The sequence below is a fragment of the Chlamydotis macqueenii genome, chromosome 21, assembly GCF_036417535.1.
Source record: "Chlamydotis macqueenii isolate bChlMac1 chromosome 21, bChlMac1.mat, whole genome shotgun sequence".
Classification (NCBI taxonomy): domain Eukaryota; kingdom Metazoa; phylum Chordata; class Aves; order Otidiformes; family Otididae; genus Chlamydotis; species Chlamydotis macqueenii.
In genome coordinates this window covers 6,983,531-7,001,057 of record NC_141576.1, presented here as the reverse complement: position 1 = coordinate 7,001,057, position 17,527 = coordinate 6,983,531, and the positions used below count along the sequence as shown (strand labels likewise).

General features: G+C 52.2%; 1 protein-coding gene across 3 annotated transcripts in view; it reads right to left on the bottom strand.

Moving 5' to 3' along the window:
- Window positions 1-17,527, bottom strand: part of KAZN (kazrin, periplakin interacting protein) — an 87,369-nt gene that overhangs the window by 11,975 nt on the left and 57,867 nt on the right. Inside the window, exons 1-2 of one of the 3 annotated variants that reach the window (XM_086764668.1) lie at window positions 9,824-10,071; window positions 134-325 (exon numbers count right to left, since the gene is read on the bottom strand). In XM_086764668.1, the coding sequence (XP_086620794.1) occupies window positions 134-325; window positions 9,824-9,827 (196 nt within the window). In that variant the 5' untranslated portion in view covers window positions 9,828-10,071. Of the gene's footprint in view, window positions 1-133; window positions 326-6,276; window positions 6,415-9,823; window positions 10,072-17,527 lie in introns of those variants that run through there. The other 2 variants (XM_086764669.1, XM_086764667.1) reach the window with 2 other exon arrangements.

Here is a 17,527-nt window from a genome sequence, read left to right as displayed (position 1 = left end):
TGCCACGTGCACACGGTGAACCTACGCTGCACAGTCCAAATTACAGGGACAGCTTTCCTGCTTTTAATTTAAGTTCTGGAAACTTCAGTGTTGCTGGGAGAGGTGTGTGACGAGCAGGACGCGCAGCCCTTACCCTGCAGAGCCTCCTTGGCGCGTGCCAGCTCCTGTTCCTTCTGGGCCAGCTGCACCTTCAGCTCGGTGGCCGAGAGCACCTCTGGCGACTTGCTGCCGTGCGTCTCCTCCAGGTCTTTCGTCAGCATTTCCTTCATTTGCCGGAGCAGGTGAACCTCCTCCTGCAGCTGGGCCACCTCCTCCCGCAGCAGCGCTGGAGGAAGAGGAGACACAATGCGAGGAAGTGAGCGACCAACTCCCGGCACGGCCCCGCGGTGAGCTCAAACCCCGGGCAAACGCTCCCCCCGTTTGCCAAATCTCTTTGCATGACCCAAAATCTGCAGGGGTCCTTGCAGCACCCTGGGAATGGAGGAGGAGGAGGGAGAGACATGATGGGGAGGGACCTCTGCTGGGTATTAGCTTCTGGTTTTTGCATTATAGAATTAAAAAATAATATATAAGGATGATAACAAACCAAGAGCTTCCCACCCAAACCACTCAGTGACAGGGTGCATGTACGGCCAATACCCAACAGGGGCCGATGAGCTCCACCAAGCCCCGTACGCTGGGCTTCAGCTCTGCTTCCAGCCATCCACACATTCGGCAAACGCTCACCAAAATTTAACAAAACAACCCTGGAAAGAAGACGGCGCTTTCACCTGCGAAGCTGAATCTTGAGTTTTCCAGATTTATGCCCAGCCCCTCCAAGCAGCTGCGTCGCCGGAGCATCCCGCCGCATCCCAGCCCGGGTCCCCTCCGCAGCCAGCACCGGGAGAAGCTCCGGCGACCTTATTCCCTACCACCGCACCCGCTCAGCGTAACAAAGTGCTTTTCCGCTGTTTCCACATCGCACCCATGGCCCTCATCTCCCCTTGCAACCCTCGTCCTGCAAAAGGCTTTTTGGATGTGCGCTGCCGCCGCTGTCCTCTGCAGGAGCCAGACATCGTGATCCAAAACGATGGAACAAACAGTTTGACTTTGCTTTTCCCCCTCGTTTTGAGAATACATGGAGAAAATCCATTGCTCATCCAAAGGGGTTATTGATTTCTGGTGTTTGCGCTCTGCCCGTGGGCATCGGGAGAAAAAAAATAAATCCCTCAGCATGCACGTTACCAGAAAAATAAAATAGAAATAAAAAAAAATAAACATCCCCTCTTCAAGCAACTGCAGTTGGGTCCTTCTCCCATCACCATGAGTACCAGCCAGCCTGGGGGACAGCAGGTAGGCATGAAATATTGGGGTATCCCCCTTACTTTTGCTACGGTCCCCCGTACACACACTGAGCCGTTCTCATCACCATTTCCAAAGCAGGGAGGCGATGCCGGCGGTGGGACGGGGAGAGGTGGCTCCCCCCTCGGCCCCGCCAGCAGCTGCGCCAGGAAGGCATAAAAATCTGTTTTGCATACTTGAAATGCTTCCCGGATGAAAACTGGCAAGGCCCCATTCTGTAAATTATTCAGCAATAAAGTCACTAATGAGGAACAGCCGAGCTCTGGGCTGGGGATTTCGCTGCGGTCCAAGGGGTTTACTTGAAATCTGTGCAAAAAGCGAGAAGCGGCCAAGGCCAAAGGGGCTGCAGAAATGCAGCCTTTCCCCCTCCAGAAATGCAGAAGTTTCCCCTCCAGCCGTGAGGAAATTGGGGAGGGGGATGCGAGGGGCTCCTACACGGCGCAATATTTACCATGCAAAACCCACCCAGCACCTTCGCCAGCCACGGAAAGCCCCATGCCACCCCACAAGACACCCGTGGCTGCTGCTAGTTGCTCCTTTTTTTCTTTCTTTTTTTTTTTTTTCCCCCCAATAATAATTTATTTTCACTTTTCCTTATGAGCTGCTTCGCCCAGAAGATACAGCGGGCCATTCCCCGGCCAACGCTTAACCGACGGAGGAGGACCCAGGCAGGGCACTTTGCACAACGGTGACCAATCCTGCTGGATTTCTGCCAATTGCCACATTTTGCTGGGAACCCAAGAAAATTCCCACCTGCTGGGGACCACTCTGGGGATGGGAGAGGGGAAACAAAACCCAAGGCAAGGCAGCCTGGGGGCGAAATTCTGCAGCAGAGCATCCCGGAGGGGTCCCAAAAGCAGATTTGCAGCTGTTCCTTACAAAGCTCCTTTCTATACAGTGCTGCTCAACGCTGCTTCCCCGAAACCGTGCCATTCCCCTCCGGTCCCAGTTAGAAAATGGGGGGGGAAAAAAAAAACCCAACCCAACTCACAAGCATTCCTACAGCAAGGGAATTTAATCCCCAGCTTGGTACTCGGCTCCTGGTATAGGCAAAAACTACGGAAAGATTAAAAGCCAGGATCTATAAGAAGCTATAAGTCTGGTCTGGAAAGGAGCACGCAGCACCGCGCTCGACGCAAGCCAAAGCCTACGGAGAAATCTGAATTATTGAACTTGGGATCAGCCAGATACCCAACTCTTGCTTTTTCTTAATATATATATATCTTAAATTAGATTTATATATGCACACAAAAATTGATTGTGCTTTGCAATATATATTTATTTTTATATATGTATCCATTTGCAATATATATATTGCAATGCACAATCCATTTTTTTTGTGGAGAGACATATATAAAAATTGCAAAGCACGACCCACGCAGCCAAGGTTTGAGGGGAAAAACCCTCCACCTCTTAGGCTCAACCCGCAGAAGCCGTGTTGTCGGCTCTTTCAAGACACCACAAAGCGCTGGAGCCCTCGCTCTCTGCCCCACTCCCTCCTGGGGCAGCCGCCGCGGTGGAAACCAGGCAAGTCAAACCCTCCGCGCTCTTCCCAGCAAGATTTAAGGGATTTTCTGGGAAAGAAGCTTTTCAGGGAAGCAAGGAGGATGACAGCATCTCCCGCCCTCCCCAGTTTCCTCAGGAAACCACTTACTGGGGGATTTCTTGCATTCTATCCGGCTTTTCCGTGGCCCCTGCTGCCAGGACCGGGGCTGGACCGAAGCGGTGACCCCACGTGCTGCCTTACACCTGTACTTACCTCCATTTCCATGCAGGATTTCCACCCTGCTCCGACATTTCCCCAGGCTCCTTGTCCCCCCCAGTCCATCTACCAAACCCATCCCAACGCGTTTATCCCCCCACAGCAGTTCCCCACCTCCGGCACCGAGCATCCGCTTGAAATCCCTCTCCTGCAAGTCTCCATCCTGTCTGAACCTACGGAGAAAGCCCATTTTATTTGCATCAGTTGCATTAGGAGAGGAATTCAGCTTGAAAAGGAAATTTTAACTTCATTTTAAAACTGGGGGGGGCAGGAATCCCCGCTTCTATGCCAAGTTTCAGCACCTAAAACGATCCAAAAAGCATCGTTTGCAGGCGATTCTTCCAGAAAAGTTCCAATAACTGGGAAAATACAGCCACTTCTTCAAAAATCTAATCTCTGCCTCTATGTGTCCCACAGACAGACGGTTCGGCGGGGATTTCACACACCTTCCTGCGAGCTGGCCGAGTCTGCGCCTCCGTTTGAGGCGGTGAAGGAGATTTCCATGGCTTGGAAGGAGCATCAGCACTCTCAACAGGGACTGGGGGTCAGCGCCCCGCACAAGGGGGTCCACGCGCATCCACAACACGATGCAAAAATATAATTCAGAAAACAGAATCAATTAAAAAAAAAAGAGTTTTGGCATATTTTGCTATATTAGGGTGCAAAGTTAAACCTGCTGTTAGGAATCGCCTCCCAAACGCAACAACCCCAATGCAAAAACCTTCCACCGCAGATTTTTCCCAGTATTTTCACCCCTCTTCATTTTTCCCTTCTCTTTTTAACCTTTTCACGGGAGCTGTCTGCACACCATAATTCCCGACCACCCCGCGGGGAAGGAGGGATCGCCCTGCACGGACGAGCCCCGTCGCATCCTGGCTCATTCCAGCCCCTTCCGAATCTGCCGCACGTGGGCAGCGATGAAACGAATGCAATTTAAACATTTCCTGGATTAACTGACGAACACTGCCATTCATGCCGAAATAATTGGCGGTTAATTATATTCCAGTTGATAGCATTCAACTTCCATGACACTTGCCTCCTCGCATCCTCTATGCTTTAAGTACTGATTAGTGCTAATAGACAACATAAATAAGATCTTTTTTTTTCTTTTTGGATTTTTAGTTGTGATCAGCACCTCCAGACAGCACTTGGGGCTGAAGTTTCCACTCTGACTCCTGCAAATCCCATCTTGGACCTGCTCGGTGGCAGACTGGTGGATGGCCACACAGGAGCAAAGCCTTTTACTGGCCTTGGAGCAGGCATCCATTTAAAAATATCCATTTAAAAGCCTTTTATTTCCATGGAACTCAGCTGAGACAACTGCTGTACGTGTGCTTTTATCTTCAGAGGGTACAATTAAAAATGAACGCAGTATAAACAACAAGGTTTATGCTGGTGACATTGGTACCTCAGGTGAAAGCTGCATTTTGGGCCGCTTTTGCAAGTTTACTGGCAAGATGGTTTTGCTTTGCTGGGCACAATTCAAGGCACAATTTTATCCAGGAGATCAGCAAGGAAACGGCCACATGACCCAAGCGCGCACTGGGTTGCAGCAGCGGCATATGGACCATTGAGGCAGGGAGAAAAGCCTTGCTTGTGGACCAAGCACTTAAAATCTGCGGTGGGTCAGCCCAAAAAGTGATTTCACAGGCCCTGCACGAAGATGTAAGCAGGGAAAAAAGGGGCGAAATGTGAAAATGCAAAATATCTGTGCTAACAGCATCACCCACCAAACCCTCACCTGTCGAGAGCACGGTGCAACCCTCCATCCTTCTCCATCCCGCAGAGCTTTGGCCCAGAATATGTATTTTTAAATATATATATACACAAATATATATGTACATATGAACCTCAGTTCTGGGATGGGAGACAGAAAGGTCAGAAGCTACAGGACATTATTAGAGGAAAACATGGATTCAAGCCCCAGGGATGAGTGGAGCCAGTACTTTAAAGAACATCTCATCACCCGAAATCACGATTTCGGGACCCGAGTATCTTTCAGAAAAGTTCAGCCGCTCCCCCCACGCAGCCCGCACGAGGTACGGTTTGCCCCTCGCAGCACATCGTCTCCTCAGGGGGGTTAGCACAAGGGGCCGAGATTTGCCCATCGCACTCCCGGCTCAGTTGTGCCACCAGCTCCGTCCCTGGGCACGGCGTCTCCCATGGCATCACGGTTCTCCGCGACCTCAGAGGAGCTGCTGGCCACCACCTCCCGGGTGGGCACCGGGGTGGCTCCGCCACGCGCTGCTGAGCCTCTTGGGCTCATAAAGTGAATTTTGGCCCCGTACACCCATATTTTAAAGAAAGAAGCCTTAGATTCCATCCCTTGCTACTGCTGCGATGCCGCGAGCATGCTGTCACGCCTGGACATGGGGACGGACGCTCCTCAGCAGGTTTGGGTTACAGCTTTCACCCTACGAGCGTAAATCCTCGCAAACACCTTTTTTGAGCATTTTCCGAGTTAAAACGCCAGCTCAGCTTCAGCACTTCCATACGGTTGCAGCCCCGGGACGGGACCCCCAGTTGCATGCCATCAACTGCTCACTCACGGCGGGACGCGCAGAGACTGCCTGCCTGCGAAATAACCCCCCGTGTTATGGCACCCCCCCCAACACCCCCAAAAAAGATTATTCCCAGCAAGATGAAGCCTGCTCGCACACTGGCGGTTGTCTCACAGCAGATGTGCAGAAATAAAACCTGATCCAAGCCTCCTGAGCACGCCAGTAAGGGGAGAGCAGGGGGTTCAGGAGGCAGGCGGGAGGCTGCAGAAGTTTTCAGAAGCTGGGGGGCTGCCACCTTCGCCGCCGGCCACCGAGCCCTCTGCGAACTCCCAGCACACTCCAACTTCTCCATGAGACAAAATGGACTACGGCGAGCGGGGAGCTGCCCCCCCACCCACCTTCCCTCGCTGCGGGGGAGCTGAAGCCCCTCGCCCCTGTCCCAAGCTTCGCCCTTGGCACAGGGGGCCAGCACAGCAACCCATGGCCACCGTCCTGCGCGGCCGCGGCGCCTTTGAGGCGCGCTTGCCAGCCGGCCGGCGTTGTTTTGTTTCTCCCAGGAGGAAGCGAGCTACCACGGCACAAAGCAAGGGAAAGAAATGCACGCTGGGCTGCATCCCCTCCGCCACGCTGCCATGCAAGACAGCGGGACCCCCGGAGACCCCCTCCTCTTACCTGCGTGGGCCAAGCAGAGGCACAGCACCCGGCTCCGAGCATCGCCCCCAGCCGCCCCGCACTGTCCCCAGGGACCCGAACAATAGGCCGGGAGCCGGGAGAAGCCGTGCTCGCAGCGGCACGTCCCGGGCTTGCTCTCCTCCTGCTCCGACTTCATGGCGGCTGACGGCAGGATTGGGGGTCCCCGAGGCTGGGGGTCCCCGGGAGGGCAGGATCCTCTCCGGCACGGCACGGAAGTAGAGCAGGCGCTACCTGTGCCGGGAATTTGACCTCTCGCAGGTCATCGAGTTTCCCCGGCTTGATGTCACGGCGGCAGAGGAGTGGCTTTGCCCGCCGCCAAACGGGGGCCCGCAGCAGGCGAGCGTTCTCCCCGCCGCCCTGGAGCAAAGGGCTGCACAGGAACCCGGAGCCCAACTGGCGGCGGAAACGATTCCCGGCTCACTGGCCATCACTCCTGCCACCACCCACCGAGCAGGCTGTGGCCGATAATGCCCACCATGTCCCCGCCGTGCCGGCTTGGCCACCGCTGTTTGCAGTACTCAGCCATTGGCGGCAGCACAGCGGGGAAACTGAGGCACAAGGATGGTAACACACCGCAGAGGAGCCCCGTCTCCGGCATACAACTGCTAGCTGTTCCTTGCAAGGTGAACAGATGCAGGGTGTTTTTTTTTTTGGCAATGCCTCCCCCTGCAAATCGCCACGAGTGGCCCTGCAGTGAGGAAGGGTGGAGAGGGGGTGATGGGGGACACTGCAAAACCCAGAGACAAAGCAGGGGCCGCTTGCTTTTCTATAACAGCCGCGTACAGTACACCAGAAAAACCCAAATTTCTGAAACGCAGCTTTTTGGATGGCTTGGGTATTGCTCTTTTGCCTCTGGTAGACACTGCACTGTTCCCTGCCCTCACCCAGCTGCTCACACCACCTATTTCCAAGCCCCCCACACCAGACTCACTTCTCCCATTTATTCACCCCACCAAGGACAGGAAGAACTGGGCAGAGGCACTTCGGGCTTGTGATTTTGTGCCACCCCCTGGGCTAGCGAGGATGAACGCTGGCTAGCCACATGCTGCTCAGGTCCCAGAGCAGGGACACCTTGCAAGCAGCCCCCAGCACACACCTCTTGCTCTGCCCGGGACGGCAAACCTTGCACCAAGTCCAGAAAACAGACTGAGATGGAGAAAAAAAAAAATTAAATAAAAAGCACTATATTCTGCTTTCCAACAGCGCTGGAAAGCCAGCCACTGTGACCCCAGCTCCCCCGCCCTCCAGCAGCAGCATCTTAGGCATGGGCAAACTGAGGCACACCCCGTGTGCACGCCCTTCCATGACATTTTGGGGAAGTAGGTGACAAAGCGTAACCGCGGGAGGAGCGAGCCTCTCCCGGCTAGGAAGAGACGCAGTCACGGTCACCTCACACACCAAACAGCCTTGGGTCAATAAGCCAGCCCCATGCGCCCCGTGTTGCTGCCCTCCCCACCCCACTGCTTCCTCGCCAGTGGCTGGGGAAGGGAGTTGGGTTTCGTTTTACAGCAAGCCCTGGATTCCATTGCAACGAGCCCCAGTGCACGCAACGGGCTGGCACTGACGCCGCTGGCATCGCCAGCGCTTGCAGCATCGCTGCCGGGGCGTGCAATGCACCCGCTGCCCCAACCTCTGCCACCACCAAACCAACCTCAGCTCCTTGAAGCCCACGAAAGCTCCGCTCCCGGCCGCTGCGTCACCTCCCATCACTCCCCGTTTGCACAACCCCCCTCAGGGATCAAGTCAGAGCATGCCCGTCTGTGCCGACTCAGCTCCCGCCGTGGCGGGGACGCTGTGGCAGCCAGAGCAACCCCACGCGAGCAAGGGAACACCGCTGGGATTGGGAGAACCTGCCGATTTAAATCTGCTTTATGGTGCCAAGGTAACCGTGCACCTCATGGTGTGATCTGCTGCGGGACGGTGCCGAGCGGCGATGCTCTAACCAAAGCAAAGGTAGGAGGTTTTCTGCGTCACAGGCATTGCACAAGCCCCAAGCTCCCCAAGAGCAGCTCCTCGGAGCCTCCTCCAAAAAAATCGCGCTCCTTCCTGGCTGGGCACCCGTCCTTGCTCCTGCTGACTCACGATGGACCAGGCAGCGTTACTCACACCCGCAGCACCCGTCCTCGTCCCCAGCGCAGCGCGAGATGCCAAGAGGTGCAGTATTGCCACTCTTTAATCCAGCGATGCCCACCTGCGGGGATTCCTCTGTCCCTTCCTCCTTGATTAAAAACCCCTCGAAAGGTGCACGGAAAAAAGAGTGATGGTTAATTAAAAGGCGGCACACGCCTCGGCCGGTTTTGCGCAGTGCAGCCAGGCTCCGAGTGCTAAGCGCGAACCCGTGTTGGGCGGCAGTGGTGCTGTTGGCCGCGGTTAAATTGGGGTTGGAGTCCTGGTTTCCTCTCCTCGGTTTGGAGTGACCTTGTTACTGCATGGCCGGTGGTGGCTGCTGCACCTTGGCTGGGGCTGGGGACACCAGTCCCGTGCGGGGAGGAAGCCGAGGCCAAGGGGTATTTCTGTCCACTGAGTCACTTCCCGCGGATCCCGGCTGCTGCCTGTATGGGGAAAGGGACAGGCGCTGGGTGTCAGTGCAGACGGGTCTGGCCCTTCAGCCCAAATCCCCGCGGAGAGCTGCTGGCCCCCTTCAGCCCTCCCTAGCCAAGTCCCTTCTGCTGGGATGGGGCAGGAGAGACCGTTCCCATCCAAGCCCGGCCCAGAAGGTCTCTGCGGACGAAGCAGGAGGGGGCTGATCCAAACCAGACAGCCTCCATCACAGGACAAACCTGCATCTCACGCCCCATCTCCATCTGATGGCTCTAGAGCGAGTCAGGTACCAAAATCTCCCAACTGTCCTGCAACGGCTTCCAAAGACGTGCAATAGAGAGTTAAGCTGGGGTCAAAAAAGTGCGTCAACTTCAGTATCGCCACCCAAAAAGGTACCGTTCTCACCGAAACGCTTAACAGCAGTTGGTGGCTGATTGACCAGAATCAGCTTGACCAGATGGATATCAACATACGTTACCGCTCTCAATTGCATTTACGCGCCTCTGGACAGGAGCTGGTCCTTGCTGAGCTACATTTGGCCTGGAGAGCAGAGCTACCCATAAAAACCACACACCCATCCACTGGAACACCAGGACAGAGAAATCAGGAGACCTCATACAAGGTCTCCTGCATCAAAACGCCATCTACTTCCAGGAGAACTTCCTAAAACATTTCCCCACAGCTGTGGAAACCCCCTTCTCCATCTCTGTCTTGGATAAAAAAAAAAAAAGATTGCAAGGAGACGTTTCGAAATAGAGTCAATTTCTTTTTTTCCCTGTGGTTTTTCTTTCAAGGAAAAGTTTGCGCAGAAATGACACATTTTTGTCAAACATTTCACCGGTGACAAATTGGCATTGTCAGCGAGGAGGGCGCTTGGCTGGGAATTTCGGAGGTGCCTCGGGAAGCCTCTATCTGCTTTCACCGAGATAAAAAGCTCCTCAAAGGAGACAAAAATCCAAAGGTTGGGGTTTTTTAATGTCCATACCCATCCGCAGTGACTTTCCCCTTCTTCAAAACAGCGTTGGAAAAGTTGTTCTCAACATAAAGAGTTCGTACGCTCCCGGTTGCAATCCCATTTGGTAGTTTCCTGACCTCATCGCAGTTATTTCTGTTGTGTTTTTTATTTTATCATGAGAAATATGGTTGTTATTGCAGACGTTTGATGCCTAACAGCTTCTGGCTTCTTTACGAAATTTTCTTTCAAGGCTGTAATGAGACCAAGATAATGGGCCACTAAAATAAATGATACAGATCACAACGAGGGGAATTTGTTTAGAAAATGAGAAAATAAATAGAAATCATCCGTCCTAATTAGCATCCAAAGATAGTAACTGAGGAAAAATAAGATGTATTCTCGGGAGGGTTGTTTCACCTGGCACCTAAACCCCAACACATCCCAGGTGATGAGCATCTCCGCTTACTACAGTGGTCAGAAGGGAACAGAACCCCAAAATTCCCCTTTCTGAGCTCATTGGCAGTTTAAATTCACGTCATTTATTGTCACGCACCCAAAACCTCATCTGTGCCCTTCGCAAGCCACCCGCCGCTCACTGCCTGGGGTGGCACCAGCTCTGTGCTCCTGCAACATCTGGATCCAGCTGCAAATGGCACCAACTCCTCCTTGCCCTCCCCAGCTTCGTCAGCACTAATGAGCGCGCAGGGAGGCGATACTCACAGCAGCAGAGGGGACAGGGCATGGCCGGCCGGCCACCCGGCTTGGGTATCGATCAGCGAAACGTGGGTTCTGCGAGAGCTTTGAGCCGCTGAACCTCACCAGAATCAATATTTTCCTTTTAAAAACAGCACTGGGGGGAAGAGCACATCTCATATAGATTCCGCGTTATTCTGGGTTTTCCATTATTCACTGCACCTCGTCTTAAGTCACGCCGCAGCGAATATATTACCATACATGACGACAAAGAAATCACACAGCTCCTGCAAACATACCATAACGTGGCAGCCTGGGCCGCTAAAACAGCCCGCTCCATTGGCAATCCCTAATTAGCAACATGTAATTAAGCTGCTGTACGTTGAGGTTGTGCCTGTGCCGCCGTGGTGAAAGAGGAGAATAATAAATCAAAATACTGATAAATCAAACAGCATCTGATTTGTGCAGCAATGGGGGCAGAGCTGTGTAGCAGGGCTCGAACTTTTGCAAACATTTCCTCGTCGAGGTTTTGCTGTGCGGCCACACACGAAGCCTTATCTCGGCCGGGAACGTCACTGCAAGGCCACCAAGGGCCACCGTGTCCCCCAGGGCCGCCCAGGCAGGGAGGCATCCGCAGGGAATGGGCTGCATGCACAGAAATAATGGAGGCGGGGGGGAAGGGGCGGGGAAACATCCAGTCAGCCAGGAAAGGTTAATAATTTATCTGTTCGTAAAAATGCACTCCCATTTCTAAAAATCCCTTTGCATCCTCAATGCCACGCGTGATTTTAATGGGGCTGAGGGCAGGCAGCTCACCTCCAAATTGGGACTCTATCTTTACCAACCAGATGTTACTGCCTTCCTAAATTACTTTTCCGAGGCTGCACTTTAGCTTCCAGAGAGTTTCAAATAAGCAATTCTAATGACCCCTCTTCATTACCCACTCCAGTAATATATATATATATATGGGTATTAGGGAATCCAGTATAGAAAACATCTTTTTACGACACCTGCTGCCCACGCAACCCGCTGCAGTTATCAATATGAACAGACCTTACTCAAACCCCACCTCTTTACACCCCAAACCTGCCGCTCCCTGGGCATAGGACCAGGCTTCGCACGGCGGGGAGGCCGGGCAAAGCCCACCCACATTCCCATCTGCACCTCCCGCAGCCCCAAAGCTGCCAGGTAAGGACGTTTTTGGGGCCACGCGCTGCGTTCAGATGCAGATTTGGGAGGGGATGTGATGCACCAATGGATTTGGACAGCCGCGTTGTGCTGGCGCCTTCCTTCCCACTGATGAAGCTCAAAACCCAGCTTAGCGTGCCCCTAAGCCCAGTGTCCCAACTGGCACCACAACGAGCAACAGGGTTTGTTCCTCTGCAAAGACTCTAAATGATGCAAAATTTAAAATAAAAAAAAAAAAAGGGAATAAAGCCTGGCTGACACGGCTTGGCTTTGCAAGGCAGGTTAGGAAAGCCCAGGTGGGCTGCACAGATCACTGACCCCGTGTGCCCGGACATATCCCCTTCCCCGCCTGTCCACTGCGCGTATCAACAGAATGTTTATAAATCAATTGAAAGCAATTAATCAGCTAGAGGGAGATAAGGGATAATGAAGAAAAGAGATTAGCTGGCGATGCACAAACAGAGCTCCTCCGGGGAGGAACTGCTGCGGTTGGAAGCCTCCTCTGCAAAGCCTATTAGCTCCACTTAAAAAAAGAAATTTAAAAAGAGGCAACCTGAATAATTAAAAGGAAGAGTTAATGATTCAGGCTAACAGCTTCTAAAAATCTGCGGTGGCCGTGTTTGTTAACCAGCTTGCAGAAGAACCACCACCCCGCGGTGGGATGCTCGGCCGGGGCCCAATCCCTGCATCTCCGCAGCCGCCCAGCGTGACGGAGCGAGGGTGCTGGAGCCAGGGAGGCTCGCGCAGACGCTTCGAGCAGCCGACGCTGCCGTCCCGCTGGGTTCACGTAAGCGACCAGTCCCTCCCAGCTGCCTTATAAATCATAGCGGAGAAACGACACTGGGAGTTGAGGGGAAGCCTCCAGAGATACACAGCCTGAGATCACCCATCCGACCTGTCCCACCGTAGCCTTCCTGTCGCCGGTCCGCTCCTTGTCAAAGCCAGTACTGAATACACGGACATTTCACTTGCCAACCGAAAAATGAACCTCTGGGCTGAGGAGCCAGCAGTTGCATTTTCCATCTGGTTTTCTACACGTTTTTCCATCCTAATCCTTCCACGCCAAACTTTGGAAAGGGGAGTCTCAGGACAGGATCAGCAGCCATCACTTAGGTATTTCACACGCACAGAAGATGCCAACACCTTATGGTGGGCTTATTCCAGCTTGAAGGACCAGCATCACCGGTGCTACCAAGAACTGGGTGCTTTTTGCCAAAATTACCCCCCTGCGACGCTCAGAGGTGGGGGTTACAACTGCCACTTCGTTTCTGAGGAGCACCCAAAAACGCCACATCCCCCAGCTGTGCCCTGCATCCTGTGGGAACGCTCCCGGGGCTGCCTACAAGCAGCTTTCCCAACCTGGGGAATTAAAATCCCTGCACCTCCTCCTGCCGTGCTGCAGGATCCCACCGGAGAGCTGGCACCCAGGTGTGCATTTTATTAAGAAAGGGCTCAAAGAGCCAGTTCAAAGGACTCACGGGCAGCATTTTATTACAATACTCACCTTTTTAGGTACCGCTCGATGAAAACGCCAGGTCAGGGCTGAACCCCACGTGCATTTTGCGGAGGAGAAGGAGAAAAAGCATCTCCCCGCCTTACTTACCAGCTTGCAAGGCAGCAATTTCACCATCAAGGAAGAGCTTAAATTCATTTAGTAACAGCCCTTATCTGCAGGCTGGGGGCAGAATAATTCTACCGAGAACAATATATAACAGAGAAAAATCACTGCACTGCAGCACGGAGACGGAGAGCACGGCGCAGGGCAGCACCGAGCAGATTTCTCCCTGCTGAAGCAGCCCATCAGTTTAAGGGAGAGTTATGGGCCGACAGCAGGAAAGTTGTCCCCAGTTCTGCTGTTTAAGAGGCTAATCTTAATTTAAAAGCCTCATGCTTGCCTTGGCGGGCTTGAATTCACAGGCTGAGCCCACGTTGTGCATAACTGGGATGCTCCCCAGTGCTCCCCACTGCATCCCTGCTCCCACGCCGGCAGCCCATCGCTGTTGAGTGACTCACAGCCCCGCTTCCAAAAGCTTTTTTCCTTTTTAAATTAAAAAATCCCTCAAACCTGAAGGTCTTTCCAAGCGCCTAGGCAGCAAAGGAGATGAATTTTATTTACGCACCACTTGCTGAACATCCAGACCGTGTTTATTAAAACTTCTTTCACGGCAAAGTTTGTCTCTCCCTGCCAGGAGGTGCAGGACAAAAATCAAAACACCTCAACCCTTTCAGCCATTCCCACATCATCAAAACTTGACCACCACATGAATATCACAGCATACCTGAAAATGGGGAGCCAAACACCACCTGCTATTAAAAATGTGCTTTTTTTTTTTTTTTTTCCCCTGAAATCCCTGCAGCATCACTCAAGGGGAGCGTTGTGACAGGCAGCGTAACACCGCATGCGTACACATGCAGAATGGCAGAAAAAAGCCATTTAAAGCTTGGAGGGCTGCACTTGGTGCCTGGAATTAAATAATGCATTAGGTTGCAAAGTTAATAAAAGTGACAGCCTTTTATTAATCTTAGCTCGCGCCGCAGCGCTTGGAGTCGGCAGGCGGCTGCTCCCACAAAGTTATTGGCACTTCGCACCAGGCACAAGCAGGGCTAGGAAAAGAAAATATTTAAAAAGAAAAAAATTAAAAGGAAACAAAAAACCAAAAGGAGCAGCAGCAGCCACAGAAGATGCACGCCAAAGCCAGGAACAAAAGCCGGGGCTGTGGCAGCATCAGGTTGGAGTCCAGGGCTGGATGCCCATGGAATGAGCTCAGCACGGGGCACACTGAAATCCTGGTCTCGCTGATGGATGTTCCTGACCCCAGTGAAATCCTGGTGCTTTTTACAACAGGTCTACGAGCAAAAAGGAAAAAGTTGCTTTCCAGTTTCTTGGTGTTTCTGAGCTTGATGGAGAGGGTGGCTCTGGTCCCCAGCATCCCTGCCGCAGCAGCTCCCAAAAGCATTGGCAAGCACCCTGCTAGCCAAGGACCCCACAGTTGGAAACCTTGCAGTACCAGGACATGTCCACCAAGAGACATTTTTAAGGGATTTGGGCATCACGTGCAAGACGTCAGTCCCAACAGCATCATTGGTGAGACCATACAATACGATGGGATACGAGGGAAAATTGCTGCAACTCTTCCCACCGCTCCTGCAATCAACACCTGAGGTCTTGCATCCCCTTCCCTGCTCATCTTCACCCCCATTGCTTTGGTCTGAGAAGCGCCCCAGGACCTTCACATGGGTGCAGCCCCAGTTTTCACCTTCGTGGACAGCGTCTGTGCTTGGGCTGTCCACGGAGCTGTCAATTTTCACGACTCCATCACAAGATTAGATTAGATATTAGGAAAAATTTTTTTACACTGAGGGTTGTAGAGCACTGGCCCAGGGTGCCCAGAGAGGTGGTGGATGCCCCATCCCTGGAAACATTCCAGGCCAGGTTGGCCGGGGCTCTGAGCAACCTGGTCTGGTTGGAGATGTCCCTGCTCCTTGCAGGGGGGGTTGGATTGGATGACCCTTGAGGGTCCCTTCCAACCCAAACCATTCTATGATTCTAAGTCTCATTGTAATTATTTGGTTTAGATAATTTTTTTTCCCCTCCTCCAAAACTTCAGGTTTTTAACTCAAATGGACTTATGAAAATCTCAGCTTTCAGCTTATAAAAGTTCACAACCCTCCCCCAGTACAGAAAAGACTTCTGCATCTTCCCCCACCGTGTACTGTACCAGCTCAGAAGGCAAAATAAATAAAAAGAAACCCGCATATATTTTATAACCTGAACTATGATTTTCAAATAGCTAGAGTTAGAAAATGAAAATAATAATAAATAATAATAAATGATCCTAGGAGACAGGTACCCAGGAAGCAAGAGTATTAACTCAAAGCTAAATGCGATCAAGACTAATCATTCACATATGGGTTTTCACTGCGTTACTTGAGCAACACAGAAAAAAAAAAAGTTTTTTCCTGCTGTTTACTCACATAAAGGCTTCGATGTCATGCACCTCTTCCACGTTGCCCTCACATGACCTCTCCCGAGCTGTGCCCAGCACTGGGCACTGCCCCAGAAAAAATATTGTTGTACTGAGAAGATCAGGCCAACAGTAACAAAAACATTAACTAACGCAACTCGGGGATCTGAAGGGGAAAAATAAGCCGTGAGGGAGCAAACGCAACGCATCTAACTCGGTGTGAGCAACAGTGTGCGGGAAAGAGACCCTGCTCCAGCTGCAAGATGCTCCAGGCATGGGGGGGGGTGCAAGGGGGGCAGGAAATTTCGAGGGGTTTTGGGGACAGACAGGTCGTGCGTGGTGCCAGGCACCGACGTGCAGAGTGACCGTGTAATGGCGTCAACGGGGCGGGGGGCTCAGCCGGGCGACAGCCATGGGTTAGGTGGCTGTGTCCGAAGCCCTCAGCGCGGCAAGAGATTCTCGGGGTGACTGGGAGCTCGACACCGCTTGCCACCTAATGGCGTCTCCAGGATTGGCTTTAAAACTGGAAAATTTAATGAATTAGTAGCTAATCGACACATTGGACACCCGTCACCCCACACACACGATGCAGAGCACACCCAAATGACTCAAAATTGTTCTAAGGTTGTTTTTTTGTGGGTTTTTTTTGTTTGTTTGGTTTTGGTTTTTTTTTTTCCCCTTAGCAAGACAGGGAGGTTTTTACTGGTTTGCGCCTCCTGCGTGCTGGGATGGGACGCTGGCCAAGTGCCCTCTCCCAGGGGCCACCTGAGACCAGAATAAAAGCAAAAATATCTAAAATTCATGCTGGGTGCAAGGGCCTCCACCTGACAGCTCAGTATTTCTAAACATAAAAGTCCCAGGTGATGCCTCAAATACCCCATTAGGAGAGGCACCGCGGAGCACAGCCCGGACCTTCCCCAAGTTCGGCTGCGGTTGATAACTGATCTTTTCACCAATTCCCCCCAGCTACGCTGCAGAAATAACCAAAAAAAAAATCCCTTTGTTTTTTTTTTGAGCGAGATTCACCCTCGCAGCGCAGTCCCCGCAGGATTACAAATATTTGATGCATTGGGAAGGAAAACAAAACCATCCCAAAATGACAACTGAGAGGGAAACAATCTGGGAAGTTTTAACCTTCCAAATCTGTCTCTTCATTCTGGTTGTGATTTCTGCAGGCGAGGGAGGAGAAACACAACCCAAGCAATGTGTGCTTCTGCGTTACAAAGGCAACTTTAGATGGGGTTTTAAAACAACGCGGCTACATTCCTGTTAGCGCTATTAAAATTCACAGTGCAAAGTCAACCGATAACTTCAGCCGGTTCCCAGGATGAGAATCAAATCGCGCCATGCATGGCTTTTTGGTGTTGCTTACTGCTATCGATTTCCTTCTATCAGAGGAAAAAAAAAAAAAAAAAGAGAACAGTCAACAAGGAACCCAAAACCTTTTCAGTAACCCAGCCTGCCCGCTTCGGTCAATACCAGCAGCTCAGCAAGCACAAGGAAAACCACTGGCAAACTCTGCGCTGAGTTTCAAAGAAACTAAAGGACATGCACATAAAAAAAAAAAAAAAAAAAAAAAAAAAAAAAAAAGATTTGGAAGCAAAATCATTCCCCTGGGCTGCCAAACCTGCCCAAGCTGCCTGGGAGAGCTGCAGACCAGCAGCATGGCCTGCAGCAAAGCCTGGACCAGGCTCAGCCCCGGAGTGGTGATGCAGATGAGGACCAGCCCCGGAGCATCCCTGGCAGGACACTGCCTACAAACATGATGTTATTTCCAGCGAAACATCCTGGACCTGCAGCACTGCCCCGAGAGCAAACGCTTTTGACATCCAAAGTCCCAAACTCGCACACCATTACGCGCATCCACGTTCCCGTGCCTATAAATCAG